The following is a 15,498-nucleotide window of genomic DNA, read 5'->3' on the forward strand; positions in this document are numbered from 1 at the left end:
TGGCCCACAGAGTACCTTTTGAGGGGGGGCGTCTGTGGGATTTCATTAGAATCACTTTGGAGCCTTTAAGATTACAGAGGCCCACCTGAAAAATGCAGTGGTCCCAAATGCTAAAGGATCAAGTCCAAATAAAAATATAGTTTTCGTGGTTTTCAATACTCATTGTTTCCAAGCCAATATGACACGATGCCCTCCCTCCACCCAAATGCCTGATTCCTTTTAACAGTTGAAGGTGATCATTTTACCGTAAAACTAACCCAACAGAAAAGCAATATGTAGGTTGGTTCTTAAATGTGCATGAAAGTGGCACGTTACATGCATATGATCTCCGCCATGCCCCCTCTATGATGAGCTTCCACCAGGCCTTGAAGACCTGGCTCTTCAGGCAGGCTTTTGGGGTGGGTTAGGTTTTATTATTATTGTTGAGATTTTTAATGTTTTAATGTATTTATATGTTTTTATTTTGTACGTCGCCCAGAGTGGCTGGACAGCCAGCCAGATGGGCGACTAATAAATTTAATAAAATAAATATATAAATAAATATCAGCCAAGGCCCTGCTTTTTAGGATGCATTCCTAATAAAACACACCTCTGAGTTGTCTGCCTCTGGCCTGAACTAACAGCAGTATGTGTGATACAGTGAACAACGAGCCAGCCAGAGTCCAGGACAGGAACTTTATTTAATCAACACATTAAAAACAACGATCAGCCCCCGAAACAAGACACACACCCCCACAAGGAGAATTACACAGGAGTATGTGAACAGAGAGAAGCAGTCTTTTTTCTTAATTTTAAATTAACCCTAATTCATGATATTAGAAGTAGACTTCCTATGGAAAATCTGGTACAAAGAGCACAACCCAGAGAAGCATTTTCATTTGCGTAACACATGAATGAGGAGAGATGGAAGGAATGTTCAAAAAACACCCTTTCCCACCTGCTAGATGTAACCAAACTAATATCCTTTTAAAGATTATGGCTAAACAAGTTCTGATCTTTGCGAACACCAGACAGATTTGTGGGAAGACAATACAACAGTGCTTTACTTTCTCCATTTCAAGCACTGACAGCATCCCGTTCCCTCCCTCCGTTCAAAACTAAGAATGTCTGTTTCATTGAGCAGCCTAATTATTTTCACAGGCATGCTTGTTTCTTATAAAATGTTCTCAAAAATATCCCCAGTAGAAACAGCTTTTAAAAAATATACAGTGTTTCAGCACACATTTATTCACATAAACAGAGGTGCTCTGTTTCCTTGACTAATTCAGGATCAACTCCTGTACACTGAAGATGCACAAGGCCCTTGCCTGACTGTGAATCTCTGCTGGTTTCAGAGAGATCCCGAGGCAAGCGGTGGGAGTCTTCCAAGAACACACTGCAGGCTTGAGATCACTCAAACACAAACATGCACATCACAGGAGCAGTGGCATTAGCCTGTAGGAGCAAAATGTGCATCAGCACCTTAGAGACTCACATTTACTGAGGTATCAGCGTTTGTAGGCCACAACCTGTTGCAAAATTCTGAGTATTGCATCCCCAGCCTACAAGAGGAGCAAATGCTGGTTTTGGACCCAAGAGATGAGCTACAGCTGCAGCTCAAACGCACATTCTTTGACATGTCTTAAGCACCAGTGTGCTGGGCATTGCACATGGAGCAGAGGTGATGTTTTTTAAGCAGACGCTCCCCAGTCTAGAAAGGGGTACTATGGGGAAACTGGGGAAACCTTTAAAAGGCAGCGATGGAAGAGGCTTGATGGCCGTCCCACATACAAAGCAAATGAAGGCAGAACTCTAAGCCTGTGCTGTTCAGTGTTGCCAAATTTGCAGTTATGGCACAAAATCTAAGAGTTCATTGAGGTAAAATGCTGTATATCATAAAGTTATTTGTGCGATTCAAGATTTGATTCCCTCCACAGGGGAGAGATAATGCCATCTTCTTGCTGCACTTCTGTAACTATGTCGTCTGTGGCACTGCACCCTTGGAGCTGGACCCCGGCACCATCTGCGTACGGCTGCAGCTGCTTTCCTTGGCCACCCTGTGCTCAGCAGGTCGTAAAGAATGGAGGCCCCGTCCTTTATCCCATCCATATAGAGTGGACAACCAATCGAGAGTTAGTTCACCCTCACGGAGGCAATGCAACAACCTACTCAGCCTACCACAAGCCTAAAACTCAAACAGCAGCATTCTGATTGACTGACAAGTCAAGTGCACTGTTTAAGAAGGTACACTAATGTCCATGCCACCCAACTGCTCTGGCAATCACCTTAGTTCCAAGCTTCCCTCTGCATGTTCAGAAACTAACCACTGTGTTATGGGGAAGGACCACGGCTCAGTGGAAGAGCACACGATCTGCATGTTAAGAAAAAGTCCCAGGTTCAACCCCTGGTATCTCCAGGCAGGGCTGGGACAGTGGCCGGTCACTGTAGAGACACTACTGAGCTAAGATGGACCAAGGGCCCAACTCAACAAAAGGCAGCTTTTCTAACCACAAGGGAGCTTACATGCGTCTCTGGGTGCTGAGTGCCCATCCCATCCAGAACCAAAACCAAGAAAGGTAGCACCAGTTGGGGCTGGAATGTTATAGATGCTGGGAGGAACAAAGTCCAGCAAAACGCTCAGGCACTAAAGTAAGCCGACAGCTCACACACCTCAAAGGAAATAGCAACTCGTAAAACCCCAAAAGCAAACCATGCTCAATGAAGTGTGCCTATTCCAAATAAGGAGCTTCCTTTCATCAATTAAAGTCAAATTTAATTATTGGCTTCCAGCACAAACAAAAGGGAAGTCACTATTTTAATGTATTAATGTCTTTATGTCTATTGTTCATTGTAATTTTATACTTCTGATTGTACGTCGCCCAGAGTGGTTGGATAACCTCCCAGATGGGCGACTAACAAATCCAATAAATAAATAAAATAAATAAATATTGTGCTGTTGTACAACCCCTGCAGCTACAGCTCAGTACAGGAGCAATATAGAAAATAGAGGAAAAAGGGGATGCAATTTTCTACCCAACGCAATAATACCTTGTCAAAAAAGAAAGAAAGCACCTGCAAGTCTGCTAGAATACTGGCTCCTGGTTACAGAGCTACTGAGGAAGGTACATCTATTATGCTCAGCTATGGTAGTGAGAGGTCAGCTGATAAATGTGCAAGTTCTGCAAGAACATTACTGTTGTTCATATTATTCTGTTATAGTTGAGAATATAACAACCCTGGTCTTCTTATGGAGGACAGGGCTATCAATGGCTACTAGCCGTGATGGCTGTGCTGTGCCACCCTAGTCAGAGGCAGCATGCTTCTGAAAACCAGTTGCCGGAAGCCTCAGGAGGGGAGAGTGTTCTTGCTCTCAGGTCCTGCTTGCGGACTTCCCCCAGGCACCTGGTTGGCCACTGTGAGAACAGGATGCTGGACTAGATGGGCCACTGGGCTGATCCAGCAGGCTCTTCTTATGTTCTCCTATATGCCAACCTCACACAGTAACAAATAGTAATTTCCCACGGTTCTGTTCCAGAATCATTATCTGGGATTGAACAGAAGGTGAAATTCACAGCACGTCATCAACTGAAGAGCAATGGTGAGGAAGTGCCTACTAGGATGCCCTACTAGGAGTTAGTTTTAATTTTCTGTCTTGTTCATGCTAGAGTTATACATTAGTCAAAATGGAAGCTAACCATGTATTTCAAGAAGGGAGGAAGGGTATGAAAGCACGTCTAATAGACAGCTAATCCTTCAGGATGTAGTTGTGGGGTTTACCCTTCCAGAAGAGCTTTGCATAGAGCGGATTCACAGTTGTAAGTTAAACCACAAATGCGGGAAGAAGCACCATCTGTCTTTCAAGAGAAGGTTACATTGCAGCCCTTGGGAACCTGGTGCCCTGATGGGAGTTGTAATCCAAAACGTCAAGAGGACACTAGTTTGTCAAAGGCTGCTGTACTGGCTTATGTGCAAAACTTTCTATATGGACAGGCCCACTTACAAAAACCCTGAAATCCCCTTCGCTCTGCCATTTGGACTAGCAGGGATTCATTCTGTGATCAGCACAGTAGCCACAAGGGTTGTAAAAAATGGCCATGAGTGTTCACTATATCTGACAAAACCCTCCTTATGAGCAGGGCTGCATTTGTGCTGTGACGCTATGGGAACACAAAATTCAGCTGCTTGATAGACTTTTCTTTCATTTACAAACAACAAAAAAGTTGCTAGCCCATATGGCTGTGGAGATATGCTTCACAACGTAGTGGGCAACGCCTGCTGGAAGTCTCTGAGGGTAGCTAAATAAGATTCCAGTGGGCAAGATGTCAGTGCCCTATTTAGCTCATCATCTGCCCCATGGCTGGCAAAACTGTTCAACCTCCACAATTTTATACAAGCTGTAGCATTTTAATCCTTTTTAGCACAGAATAAACACAGCCCTGCTCTAGAGTTATATACCTTTAATGGGCTGTCAGCCACCTGGCCTGACTATGGTGGCATCTGCCACAACGCAGAAGGAGATGTAAAAAGCTTGTGATTTCTAGCCTGCAGAGCAGACACCTGGCTAAGGAAGGAAAACAGGACACTCAGCCCAAATGATGTATGAATCCAGCAAAATGCCCCATAAACATGGACTAAAAAGAGGCAAAAACATCACACCTTAGGTTAGCCGAGGGAAAGGCAAAGGTCAGCTAATTCAGCCTGCACACTTGAAATAATAAGCCTGGTATTTGGAGACAAGAAGGACACTCTCTTGGTAACAGAATTCACACTGATAGGGTTTCCTGCTGTCTATAAATCTTCTCATTCAGGAATCAAGAGCTATAAAGTGCTCTGGCATTGTATTGATCTACTGAAGAGCCTAATTCAAACACTACATAAACGCAGGCAACAAGGTTAGCAAGAAGTGTCCTTGTCTTTCATGAGACTAAACTGCATGTATTCAACTTTCATATTCTTATTTTCACACATGGAGAGCAACTCACTGCTCTCACACTCATTCTAGATATAAGATGCCCACCTACATTGCATTTGGCTACAGCAGTGCTTAAACGTGCACTTCCTCAAAAAGATAAAGAACTAATTTTTTTCTTGCTTTGTTGAACTTTTAGCCCTCAGCGGAGGAATATGAAGGGGAAATTCTAAACAGTGTGCATTGAAGACTGTCAGGCTGAGGCAATTTCAAATCTGCTGCACTTTCGAATGTACTATCCCAAGGCAGAAGGGCAAACACTTGTGTCTAAGATCCGCTTTAAGAGTAAAGGTCTCCCTGAGAAAGGCAGAAGCAGAGAGTGTAGATAGGCTAAAAAGGCTGAAGCATCAACCTGGGTGATACCTGAGCTACACAAACCGTGCAGAGGCAAGAAGCCATTCTGCAAGGCTGGCTAGGGGTGGGGGGTGGAAATTAGCCTGGGCACTCCATCCAGTGTGGCCAAAGACCTATTTACAGGAGTGCTGTTAAAAACACCTGAACCACCCTCAAAGCAGGGCTTGTATTCTACGTGAGTGATCACAATAAGCAAGGAATCTGGTATCAGTATTCTTCAGCCTCCTGAGAATCTGTTTCTAATTTAAGAAAAAAAATAAAGCTTCTAGTCCTTAGACCAGCAGAAAACAACTTGAAACTGTGTGGGCAACTGTCTGGTGAAATCTCAGAAGCCAGATGGCAGACTAAGAAGGACTTCAAGTGGTTGGTGCTTCAGCAGGTATATCCCCCCCCCATTCCTGGTTTTATTATTCCTGCCTTTCAAGGGTGAGCACCAGTTGAGTAATTTGGACCCCAGCGTCACACAACTCCCAACAAGGATATACACCACCACCCCATAATGGGAACTGTCCAGCTTGCTGTATACTGTTACATAATGTTCTGAGTACTTTGTTAAACATTGAAGCAGCTAATACATCTATAAATAAATAAATAACAGTATGAACAATATTTTAGATAAGGTACTGCTCCTTAAACAGTGCTGTGTCTATTTATTGGGAAGCTAAGGGATGGATATTCAAGCTGAGAATGCAAGTTGTTCATGTGCATTTTCTAAAAAGAAGAAAGCCTCTCACTCTAAAAAGCACATGGAGGTCTGTTCTAGAGATGTTGCCTAAAATCCTTCATGACATCAGAGATCAACTGAGAAATCCTAAGAGAAAAGTAAATACAATAGTGGCATTGGCACACTGGTGCATAGGTGGGGAGGAGCCCAGTTTAGAGGTGAGGAAATGTGAGGAAAGGGGCTGCATTTTCCCAGTGCTACACATCACCAGTAGCTGAACACAACACTAAATAAAGATTACTTCTCAGCAACTAGAAAAGTGTGCATGCTGTGGCTTTTCTGATCTAAGCAGAGGAGAAGCCATTTATCATGAGTTCCTCCTCCACTGAAGACCCTTTGTGTAAACAGTTATTTGGCTGGATACTACAATTTTAATAAAATCTGCACTAGGTCTAAAAACCTGCATTCTCCATGTTCTGCAACACAACATAGCCTGCTCTGCAAATCCACTGGTGCCCTGGAGACAAGAAGAAATCCTGCCAATCAGCACCGCTTGGATGATGCCACAATTTGCAGAAAATAAGACCCCTGCTGCGCAGGTTTGAGGTTTCTGCAGAATCCTGAGCAATCTCCACTTTTTGTTGTAAAAAGGATGATAATATTCCTAGCACTTGGAGAAAAACATGAAAACGCATTTCATTGTTTCTTTCATCCTAAAGATACCAAAGGGAGTCTAGATGGAATATCTTTTGGTGGTAGATGTAGTGTCTTCCTTCAACATTGTATCCCAGTTCTTTAAAATGTTCCATGAGTTTCAATAATCAAATTTCCATCACTGCCTCCATCAACACACCCCAAAGAAGTGGGTGAACTTCCCGTTTTACAAAAATATCCAAAGTTGTGCAATTAAAATAGATTTCTACAAAGTCCCCCCCCTTTGATTTGCATAAAGTATTTCAATCACATACTGTAAGGGACTTTTCACTTAGCTAATAGCAAATTCTGCCTGACAAGGTCATTGTCAGCAAGAGAGTTTTTCACATCACACAGAGCAGATTGCTGGTGGATCAGGAAGAATGAACATACACAAAATTCTCAACCAAAACACAGACTTGTTTACCATCCAACTGCAAGAGCTGGAGCAAGTCCATGGCACCTTTGAGCTTTAGCTACAGGAAAAAAACCCAGTGATAGAACACACAGACTGTCAGCATCAGAGCACAGTAAAATGCTGCAAAGCCACAAAGCTGGGTAGAAAGAGAGACAAGACTGGCTTCTTCTGAATCTGTCCCCACAGAAAGAAGAGATTCTACTGTTCTTTTAATGCTGAGGTTTAGCTGGAGAATGTCAGAAGGGGAACAGAGATTGTCCTGTCCAAAGTGTGAGCAGGAAGGGAAAACAGACAGAAAAAAAAGCGTCAGTCATCAGTCATGCAAACATCCATGAAGTAGTCAAGAAAGCCCAACATCATCCATTTTACACAAATGAACTTTTCATTTTCTCACCTCTATTTTTGTATATTTTTTGTATATTTTTTGTATCAGAAGAAAACAAATAGTCATCAAACAAAGTAGCACTAACAGGCCTTTGTTTTGTCAAGAAGGGATGTTATTCACCCTGGGAGCATTTGTTGGGGAAGCTCCATTGACTGCATGGAAGACATCCCAAAACTGAATCCGTTTTTGGTTGGCAATGCAAAGTTGGTCTTTGAGTGTAGTATCCTGCATAGGTTAACCCAGTGTGCCATCATGCAACACATCTTTTGTTTAAAAGGATAGGCATTTTTGGACTTTTCACTTTTCTGCTGACAGGTGGTAGATGGTTGTGAGGTGCAAAGCACATCCAGCACCCAAAGATTTTCTGCCACAATCTGTGCCAACCAAATCACTTAGCTAAATGTAGGCATGGTGGAAGGGGAATGTCTGAAAAGGAAGAACCCAGCTGACTGTGAAAATGATGAGTCATCTGACTGATCACGAAGAACACAGTTGCCAGTGTTATTCTTGTGCTTGGCTTGTGGACATGTATATACAAGTATTTAAAGTAACACTTGCTCAATAATTTGCTTTTAATAATGTTATTTGTTATTTAATTTTGAGAATTGTATTATTTTATTGATGTATTATGTTCTATTGATGTACTGTTATATTCGTGTTTTTTGTAAGCCGCCTTGAGGGCCTTTTGGCCATAACATGGGGTATAAATTTAATTAATAAATAATAATAACGTGGCTCTATGCAAGATACCATCTTTAGAGAACAACAGCTTTAAAAAGGTATCTAATCTGCCCTCTCAAAAGGTAAGTTTTTCTACATAGGGCCATACTAAGAAATTTCTCTTTTGTAACTACTACACACTAACACATCAGGAGGTACCACATGCTTTCCCCAATTCAGCAGTGTATGCGTGTGTACACATGTGCATGCGAGTGTGCATGCGAGTGAGAGAGACTGACTGACCTCAGACGCAAGTATGTAGCAACTCCTCCATTCTCTCCAATGTCCAACATGTTCTCCAGCAGTGAAGAGTATGGGACAGATCCTATTTGTGCAGAGCTCTGTACATGCTTCACAGCCTCTATGAACACTGAACTGTAAGTGGCTTCAATTTTGAATTTAATAGGATAAAGGAGTTTAACTTTCCTTGATAGAGAATCTGAGTTTTGCTCTATTTGTACAGTTAGTGGTATTCCTGGTTACAAGAAATTCACCTAATTAAGGTTCATCAGAAGTTGTTATGGACACTGTTCTCAAAATGGCCCAACTTCATTCTTCCTAGTTGGGTAGAGTGTTGGATAGATCAATGTTGTCTATGAGTCTGTAGATTGATATCAGAGCACTGAGGTAAGTGACTGGTCTCCACTTCCTTGGAGCCTTGTTGTGCCCACAGTCTTATCCTGTTCTCTAAGAACTGGTGGACTCCCCCATCCTCAGCTGAGACTCAAGGGCCTTGAGTCCATCAAGCATGGCTCTTGTTCATTTTTCTCCTAATGCAATCATGACAACCACCAACAATGCCTTCAGCTGACTCACTGAGCCCTACCAACATCCTTGGCTTGAACCTAGTCTACATGAACTGCTGTCATGTCCACACCAAAGTTCAACAGAAGCAGACTTTCCCAAGAAACTTAAGGAAACAAAACTTGCCCTCGGAGAAAATGGAATCTAGCCCCAAATGACTCTTCTTCGATTGCCAGACTGCAGAAAGGCTGCTACCTCTAGGAGCAGCTGGCCTCGGTGGGTGGGTAAGCCATTTCATTTGGCCTTTAGCTAACTCCAAGGGACAAGTAGCTCCAAGAGCTATTACTATTAAAATCAGGATGAAGACATTTCAGCTGTTCAAATGGGATATGGACAAGGTATCTGGAAGACAGCAGCAGGCAACTCACCTAATCTTGCTGTGTCCCAATTTAACAACACGTGGGACTGGCACATTGTAACTTCAGAGTTGCTTGCAGCACCTGGCTAATTCAAACACACTTCCTACTTCCATTCTTCCAAGTCCCGCCCACCTCTTATGTCTCCAGGGAACTGTCAGATGATGGCCACTGTTGCATGGTGGATGCAGGAGGGGGGCACAACATGGTGGAGGAGAGTGGTGGCATGCCATGCTGGGGGACAAGGAGGACCGACGGCTAGAGGGATGCATCTGGGCCTCTTTGAGGATAGGCAAGTAAAGGAGAGAACCACTACAACATACTTGGGGGAGGGACTTTGGGGGGGTTTTAGTTGGAGGATTGTGCAATGTGTCTTAAGTCCTTGGTTCAGGGCAGGAGCCAACACTTCTGTATACAGTTTGTGAAGTGTGGAATTCTGGCATCTCAATTACACGTCAGTCAATTGGTGGCTATTCAAAACACAAAGAAAAGTAATGTGCTCTTCACAACCCAATACAGTCCATGTTGCTCTTCCCAGTAAAGATACAGAGATCCCTTGCCAAAGCAATTTGCAGCAATTATGACTTGGCTATCAACTGAGCATGGCCACCAAAAAAAATATTAAGGCATGTATAAAAAAGGCCTAACATTTTCCACGCAATAAAATAAAACCAGATGACTGAAAAATATCCATGCTAAAAAACTGCAGCACAAGCAGGCAGACTCATTTCTGCACCAGCTAGGCTGCTCTCTGAAGAATGCTGAGCAAATTCATAAGAACCTGACAACTGGACCAGGATGTGCTGAACTCCTGGTTCTGCCTTGGAAAAGCCTCTGCTTGAACCCAGCATCTGCAGCAATTTGGAAGATGAAGTGTCAAGTCCAAAAATTATTAGCACAACATCCAAATTAGGATGTCAAGCACTGAATAGGAATTGATGCCTGGATACCCACCACCAGAGACCAGGTAAAATATCAAGGTATCTATAAAACGTTAAATAAGACACGCCTGAAATATAACCAGGTAGTCCCCACTTCTTCTCAGAATGGCAAATATATAATATTAGGGCAATCTTGGCCCTATGGTGCGATTTTTATTTGTTGAAGTGACCCCAAAGTTTCTTTCCAGACCAAAACAATTAAATCAGATACTGCAGACAAATTCTACCTGTGTAGCATCAAGCATGATATTCTGGACCACTCCTGGGCTCTCTGGCATACTTGCATCCAACCTGTTAGACAGGTATACCTGAAGGCTTGGGGATGCTTCAGAACACCATGCCCAATGTAGATAGACAATGGCACAAATCTTTAATACATTAGAACTTTCATCATGAATACACAATCTCCTATGAGCAAGTACCCAAATGTAGAAAATAGAAATACTAATGAGATTCGTAGCAGATCTCATGTTTTTAAGACACTATTAATTGTACCCAGTGTTATATTATACTATACTCTACAGCCAGTGATGTGCCTTCTTCATAAACAGAAGCCAACAGCAGAACCAAACCCGATTTCTAGTATAATACCTGACTTCCAACTCAATACACTGAGCAAGAATGGGTAAAGTCTGACCCTCCCCAGGTATTTAGATGAGCTGAAATAAAACAGGAGCCTTATTTCTCTTCCTGTTTTACAATCTTTTCCTTAGAGCCTATTTTGAATGCAGACCTTCACATAAGCATTTCAGCATTGCCTATAACTGTACTGGCTTGTTCTCCTGTGATATAGTAGTATACATCACATATATTTCCAGTGTGGGCCCCCACCACCCCGGTGCAGAATCTGATGCTATAGAAATGCTGGGCTCTCAGTAATACAAAATGTCTGCATGCAGTGCAAAATAAAGCAGAAGATTTTCTCTTTCACCTGAGGCACACCAATCTTTCGGCAAGCTTCCAGGAAATTTTCAACGTTCCGTCTACACTTGGCCATCGTTAACTTAGGCTGCAGAAGAGGGGAAGAGAAGAGTGTGGCATTCTGAAATCAGCTGTGCCTTATAGTTAATCCAGAATTCTTAAAGATGTTAGGAGCCGAGAGTGGTGGGCAGAACCCTAGAAATTTCAAGCAACTAACTGGGAGAAGAAAGGGCACAAGTGACATGCCTGCTTGTCCCACACATCCTTCACCTGCTCTTTCATTGCCAGCTGTCCCTCAGCTATTTCCCTTCCTGCTGTCTCCAACTGTGCACGTTTTATCAATGTGCTCCGAATTTCTTTCTTGCCCCCGCCACCCCACCTCAGCCAGCCACAAAGTGCAAGATATGCAGCCAGACTAATTAGCTAAGATCTGGATTTGCATGAAATATGTGCACCTCCAAGGCAGCTGACACAAGGTTTGGGGGCTCTTACAAGGCAGAACTGCAATGTTTGCCACAGTAGTCAAAGGTTCCTGACTGGGTTCTCATTAGTACCTAAAACAGTGTTTACATTTCTTGTTGAGTATTTTTCGCACAGAGGCCCAAGCATCGATAGCTGCTTCTAGCAAAGATACAAGAGAAATATAAAGAAATTAATCTCTGTGTACACTGAGAACTTTGGAGCTGGGATGGAACCTGTTTCGGGTTAATCTTCCTTGTCAAAAGTTAGGCTGGCATCCACTAGGGTCAGGGTGTTCCCAGCAGTGGGTAACTTCTCTCTCCAGAATACACTGAACCATGGGCATTTTGGGAGGCTAATTCCCTTCTACCTTTTATTTCATCAACATCTGAAATGTAGCCGATTGCTGCTTCTTTGTTCAGCTTTTGTCACTTTATACTGTTGCTAGTCTTGCTCATTTTTAATTTGTCATCTGTTATTTTATTGCTTGAGGGCCTTTGCAAGCAGGAGGGCAGAATAATCTTTGAAAAACAGATGCAAATTCTAACGATCAGAAGCGATGCTACCCACTGGATACTTACAACAGCTGGTGAAGGGACATGAATACTAGGAACGGAACGAGGCCGCACGTGATTGGCTAAATGGCAGAGCACTACGCCGTCAGTCAGAGCTGCTCCAAGATCGCTGGGCAAAGACACTTTCAACCGTGATTCAATTTTCTGAAAAAAGGAGGCATACACAAGACAGACATTCAAGTCCACCACCAACAGAAAAGTGCTACCCAGAGATAAACTGGAAAATACAGCAAAGACCACCAAGTGGCATAAAGAAGTCCAAAATGTTCATCCTATATTGTCTGAAGAGGCGATACCTTTGTATGGATACTTGTATCTTGGATAAATTATGAGCAAGTTTTGTACCCTGCAAGCAGCTGCTTCGCTTCTCCCTTTGCACAAGTGAACAAACCAACCAGAAAGTCTTCAATTAACTACGGTTTCCAGTTACGTCCAACCAGAAACTATGGTTAACAGCTTTGGAACAAGTCAGGATGATAAAGACGTGGTCTGAAGTTGGCTTTAGATTCTAGCTTGCTCCCAAAGCTATTAAGCACAGATTCCTGGTTCTAATGTAACAGGGAAACCATAGTTGACTGAAGGAAGAAGCTAAGCAGCTGTACGCAGGGACACAAGGCTCATTTATATTTCAATATAATAAACCAAGATACAATTGTCCCCATGTGGCCTGTACTCCCAAATGTTTTTCCCTACATTTAAAATAAGTTACCACGAAAGTATTTATGAAAGGACTGATATGCCATGAATTAGAAACCAGCATACTCAGAAACTGGAAGCGGTTCTATAGGAGCAGATGTCTCCAAATCACTTTCCACATTACTTTTTAGTCATGAGACCAACTTGCAAGAAAACTCTTGTATACAAACACTGTATCACAGGATGCAGCCCACAGTGTGGCAATGCAGTGCTGTAGCCCAGCCACATAAACAAGGTGTGGCATGTTGTTGTTGTTTTAATATCGAATGCCAATGATATCTATGGTATTCCTCAAGGGTAAGCAGATTCCAACATGGTGGTAGCCATGTTAGTGCACTGAAGCAAATATGAGAGACCACAACATGAGCTTCGGAAAGCACAAATCTTACTGTGTCACCACCTCAGTCTGTCCTTGAGAACTGGTTCTACAACTCATATAAATCTAGGGTAGATAGTGATCCTGGATAGGTTTGTGTTCGTTTAAAATACAGAGACAATTATATGAACAGAAGCCACAAGATCAGTACACAGAGACAGTTAGAAGACCCAGTGCCTTCTTCCTTGAACACAACCCCACCATTCTTGCACCTGAGCCATTGGCAATTTTGTTAAAACACATTTTTATACTTAACATAAAGGGTTTTGAAGGCATAGTGACATTTGTAGGCCTTCCCATCCAAGATCGTTAAATCCTGCCTGGTAGCAACTTTTGTGCATTTTAAGTTTGACAAGACAAATACACACCCCAGCCAAGTGAGTGGACAGCCCTTCTGCTAACAGTGAATGGCCACTGTCTTCACGTCCCACTTGCTACCTTCCTTGAAAGCTGGCAGGCTGTTATTGGGAACAGACTACTGGATTAGACTAAATCAGGGATAGCCAACATGGGGCCCTCCAGATGTTGTTAGACTATAGCTCCCTGACCATTGGCCATGCTGGCTGGAGCTGATGGGAGTTGAAGTCCAACAACGTCTAGAGGACATCTGGTTGGCTACCCCTGGACTACATGAACTTTGGCCTTATTTAGCAAGACAACAGCTACATTCTTCAGCAACAGAGAAACCTTTTCCTGCATACTTTCCGCAGTTGCTCTATCAGTTCGACCTCTTCTTCCCGGAGCTTGGAACTATCGTCTTCAGTGCCATTAGCTGGAGTCGGGGCAGAAGCAGGCAGTGACACAATGGCTAGGAAAAGCAAGAAAAAAATGGAGGACCAAATTTAGAGGGGGGGGGACCATTCTTGGCATGTGGCTCACTTTCCTGCAGCTTGTAGGAGCCTGGAATGACTTCATTAGTAATTTAGACAAGCTACTCCTGTTGTCAGCTTGGTTCTTTGTCTTGGCCAGGTGCATGTGCTGCACCCTGGACCTGCCACCCTACCTGGCGGCAGCCACTTCTCCACACCCCAAGCCAAAACATACCCTTACTCAGTCACAGAACTGGGGTACAGCCCATTGCCATGGTTTTAGGGGTTCAAGCCCACTCAGGATGGGAATTGATCGTACCAACTCTTACGGGGCCCATCACTAGGCAGTTCTGCCACCTTACCGTCAGATAAATGGAAATAGCTACACTCACTAGGAGGGGGAGATAGCCCACCTTAACCCTCCCCACTAGTTCAGCTGCCTTCCCCACTTGTCTGCTCCTCCGCTCAAGAAGCAGCCTCTGCCTTCTGCAGCCTTCTCCTCTGCTTCCCCTCTCCCAGGCTTATAAGCCACTGGAAGGAGTCTGGAAGGTCGCAGCATCTCCCCAGCCTCATCTTTCCCCAACTGCAGATGTCTGAACTGAGGGCTGCTTGGTTACTTGTGAGAAAGCAGTTGGTCCAGCAGCATTTCTCTCCCATTCCCCCCCCCCACCTAATTCAGAGGCTCTGCATGCGTGCCATCTGAGGCACGTGGCGAGTGTAGAACAGGCCTTTTCTGTTGTGGTACCCAAGCTGTGGAACTTACACATGTTCACCTGCCGACTTTGCTGCTCTCTTTTAAGCAACAGGCAAGACCCATTCTGTTCACTTCTGCTTTTCATTCCTTTTATTTTATTTGCCATTTATGCTGTTTTTATTCTTCTGTTGTCTGCTGCTAATTTCATTTAAAGGCTTTATTTTTGTATTTTTATTGTTTCAAATTGATGCTGATAAACTGCCTTAAGAGCTTTCTGAGTTGAAATGTGAAATATAAATATCTTGAATTGGGGATGGGGAAGCTGTGACCCTCCAGATGTTGATGGAACTACAACTCCCATCATCCCCAACCACTGGCCACCCTGGCTGGAACTGATGGGAGTTGAGGCCCACAATCTCTGGAGAGCCACAGGGTTTCCATCTCGGTCTTCAATGAATAAAGCAAGCAAGCATGGTGCGACTTCATCTGCACTCCACAAGGGCAAAGAATGTGAGCGGCTGTCATATCACTTCCTGAAATGGCATCATGACGTAAGATAGATGTGGGGACTTTTGCTGAATTTGAGTGGAAAGGTATTACACACTCCACCATTCAAAGCATAAACTGTAAAAATCACAACAGCTCTAAAAAGGAGAAACAGAAAACACTGCCCAGCCCAATGCAC

At 43.4% G+C, this 15,498-nt stretch overlaps 1 protein-coding gene across 10 annotated transcripts in view; it reads right to left on the reverse strand.

Annotated features, from left to right (window-relative positions):
- LRCH3 (leucine rich repeats and calponin homology domain containing 3) overlaps positions 1–15,498 on the reverse strand; it is a 120,913-nt gene that overhangs the window by 5,480 nt on the left and 99,935 nt on the right. For 6 of the 10 annotated variants that reach the window (XM_061637561.1, XM_061637558.1, XM_061637559.1 and 3 more), the window contains 4 exons: positions 14,012–14,118; positions 12,245–12,382; positions 11,215–11,292; positions 2,087–7,336 (listed from right to left, as the gene is read on the reverse strand). In XM_061637561.1, the coding sequence (XP_061493545.1) occupies positions 7,136–7,336; positions 11,215–11,292; positions 12,245–12,382; positions 14,012–14,118 (524 nt within the window). In that variant the 3' untranslated portion in view covers positions 2,087–7,135. The other 4 variants (XM_061637563.1, XM_061637562.1, XM_061637556.1 and 1 more) reach the window with 2 other exon arrangements.

Source organism: Rhineura floridana, chromosome 7 (assembly GCF_030035675.1).
Source record: "Rhineura floridana isolate rRhiFlo1 chromosome 7, rRhiFlo1.hap2, whole genome shotgun sequence".
In the NCBI taxonomy this organism is placed as follows: domain Eukaryota; kingdom Metazoa; phylum Chordata; class Lepidosauria; order Squamata; family Rhineuridae; genus Rhineura; species Rhineura floridana.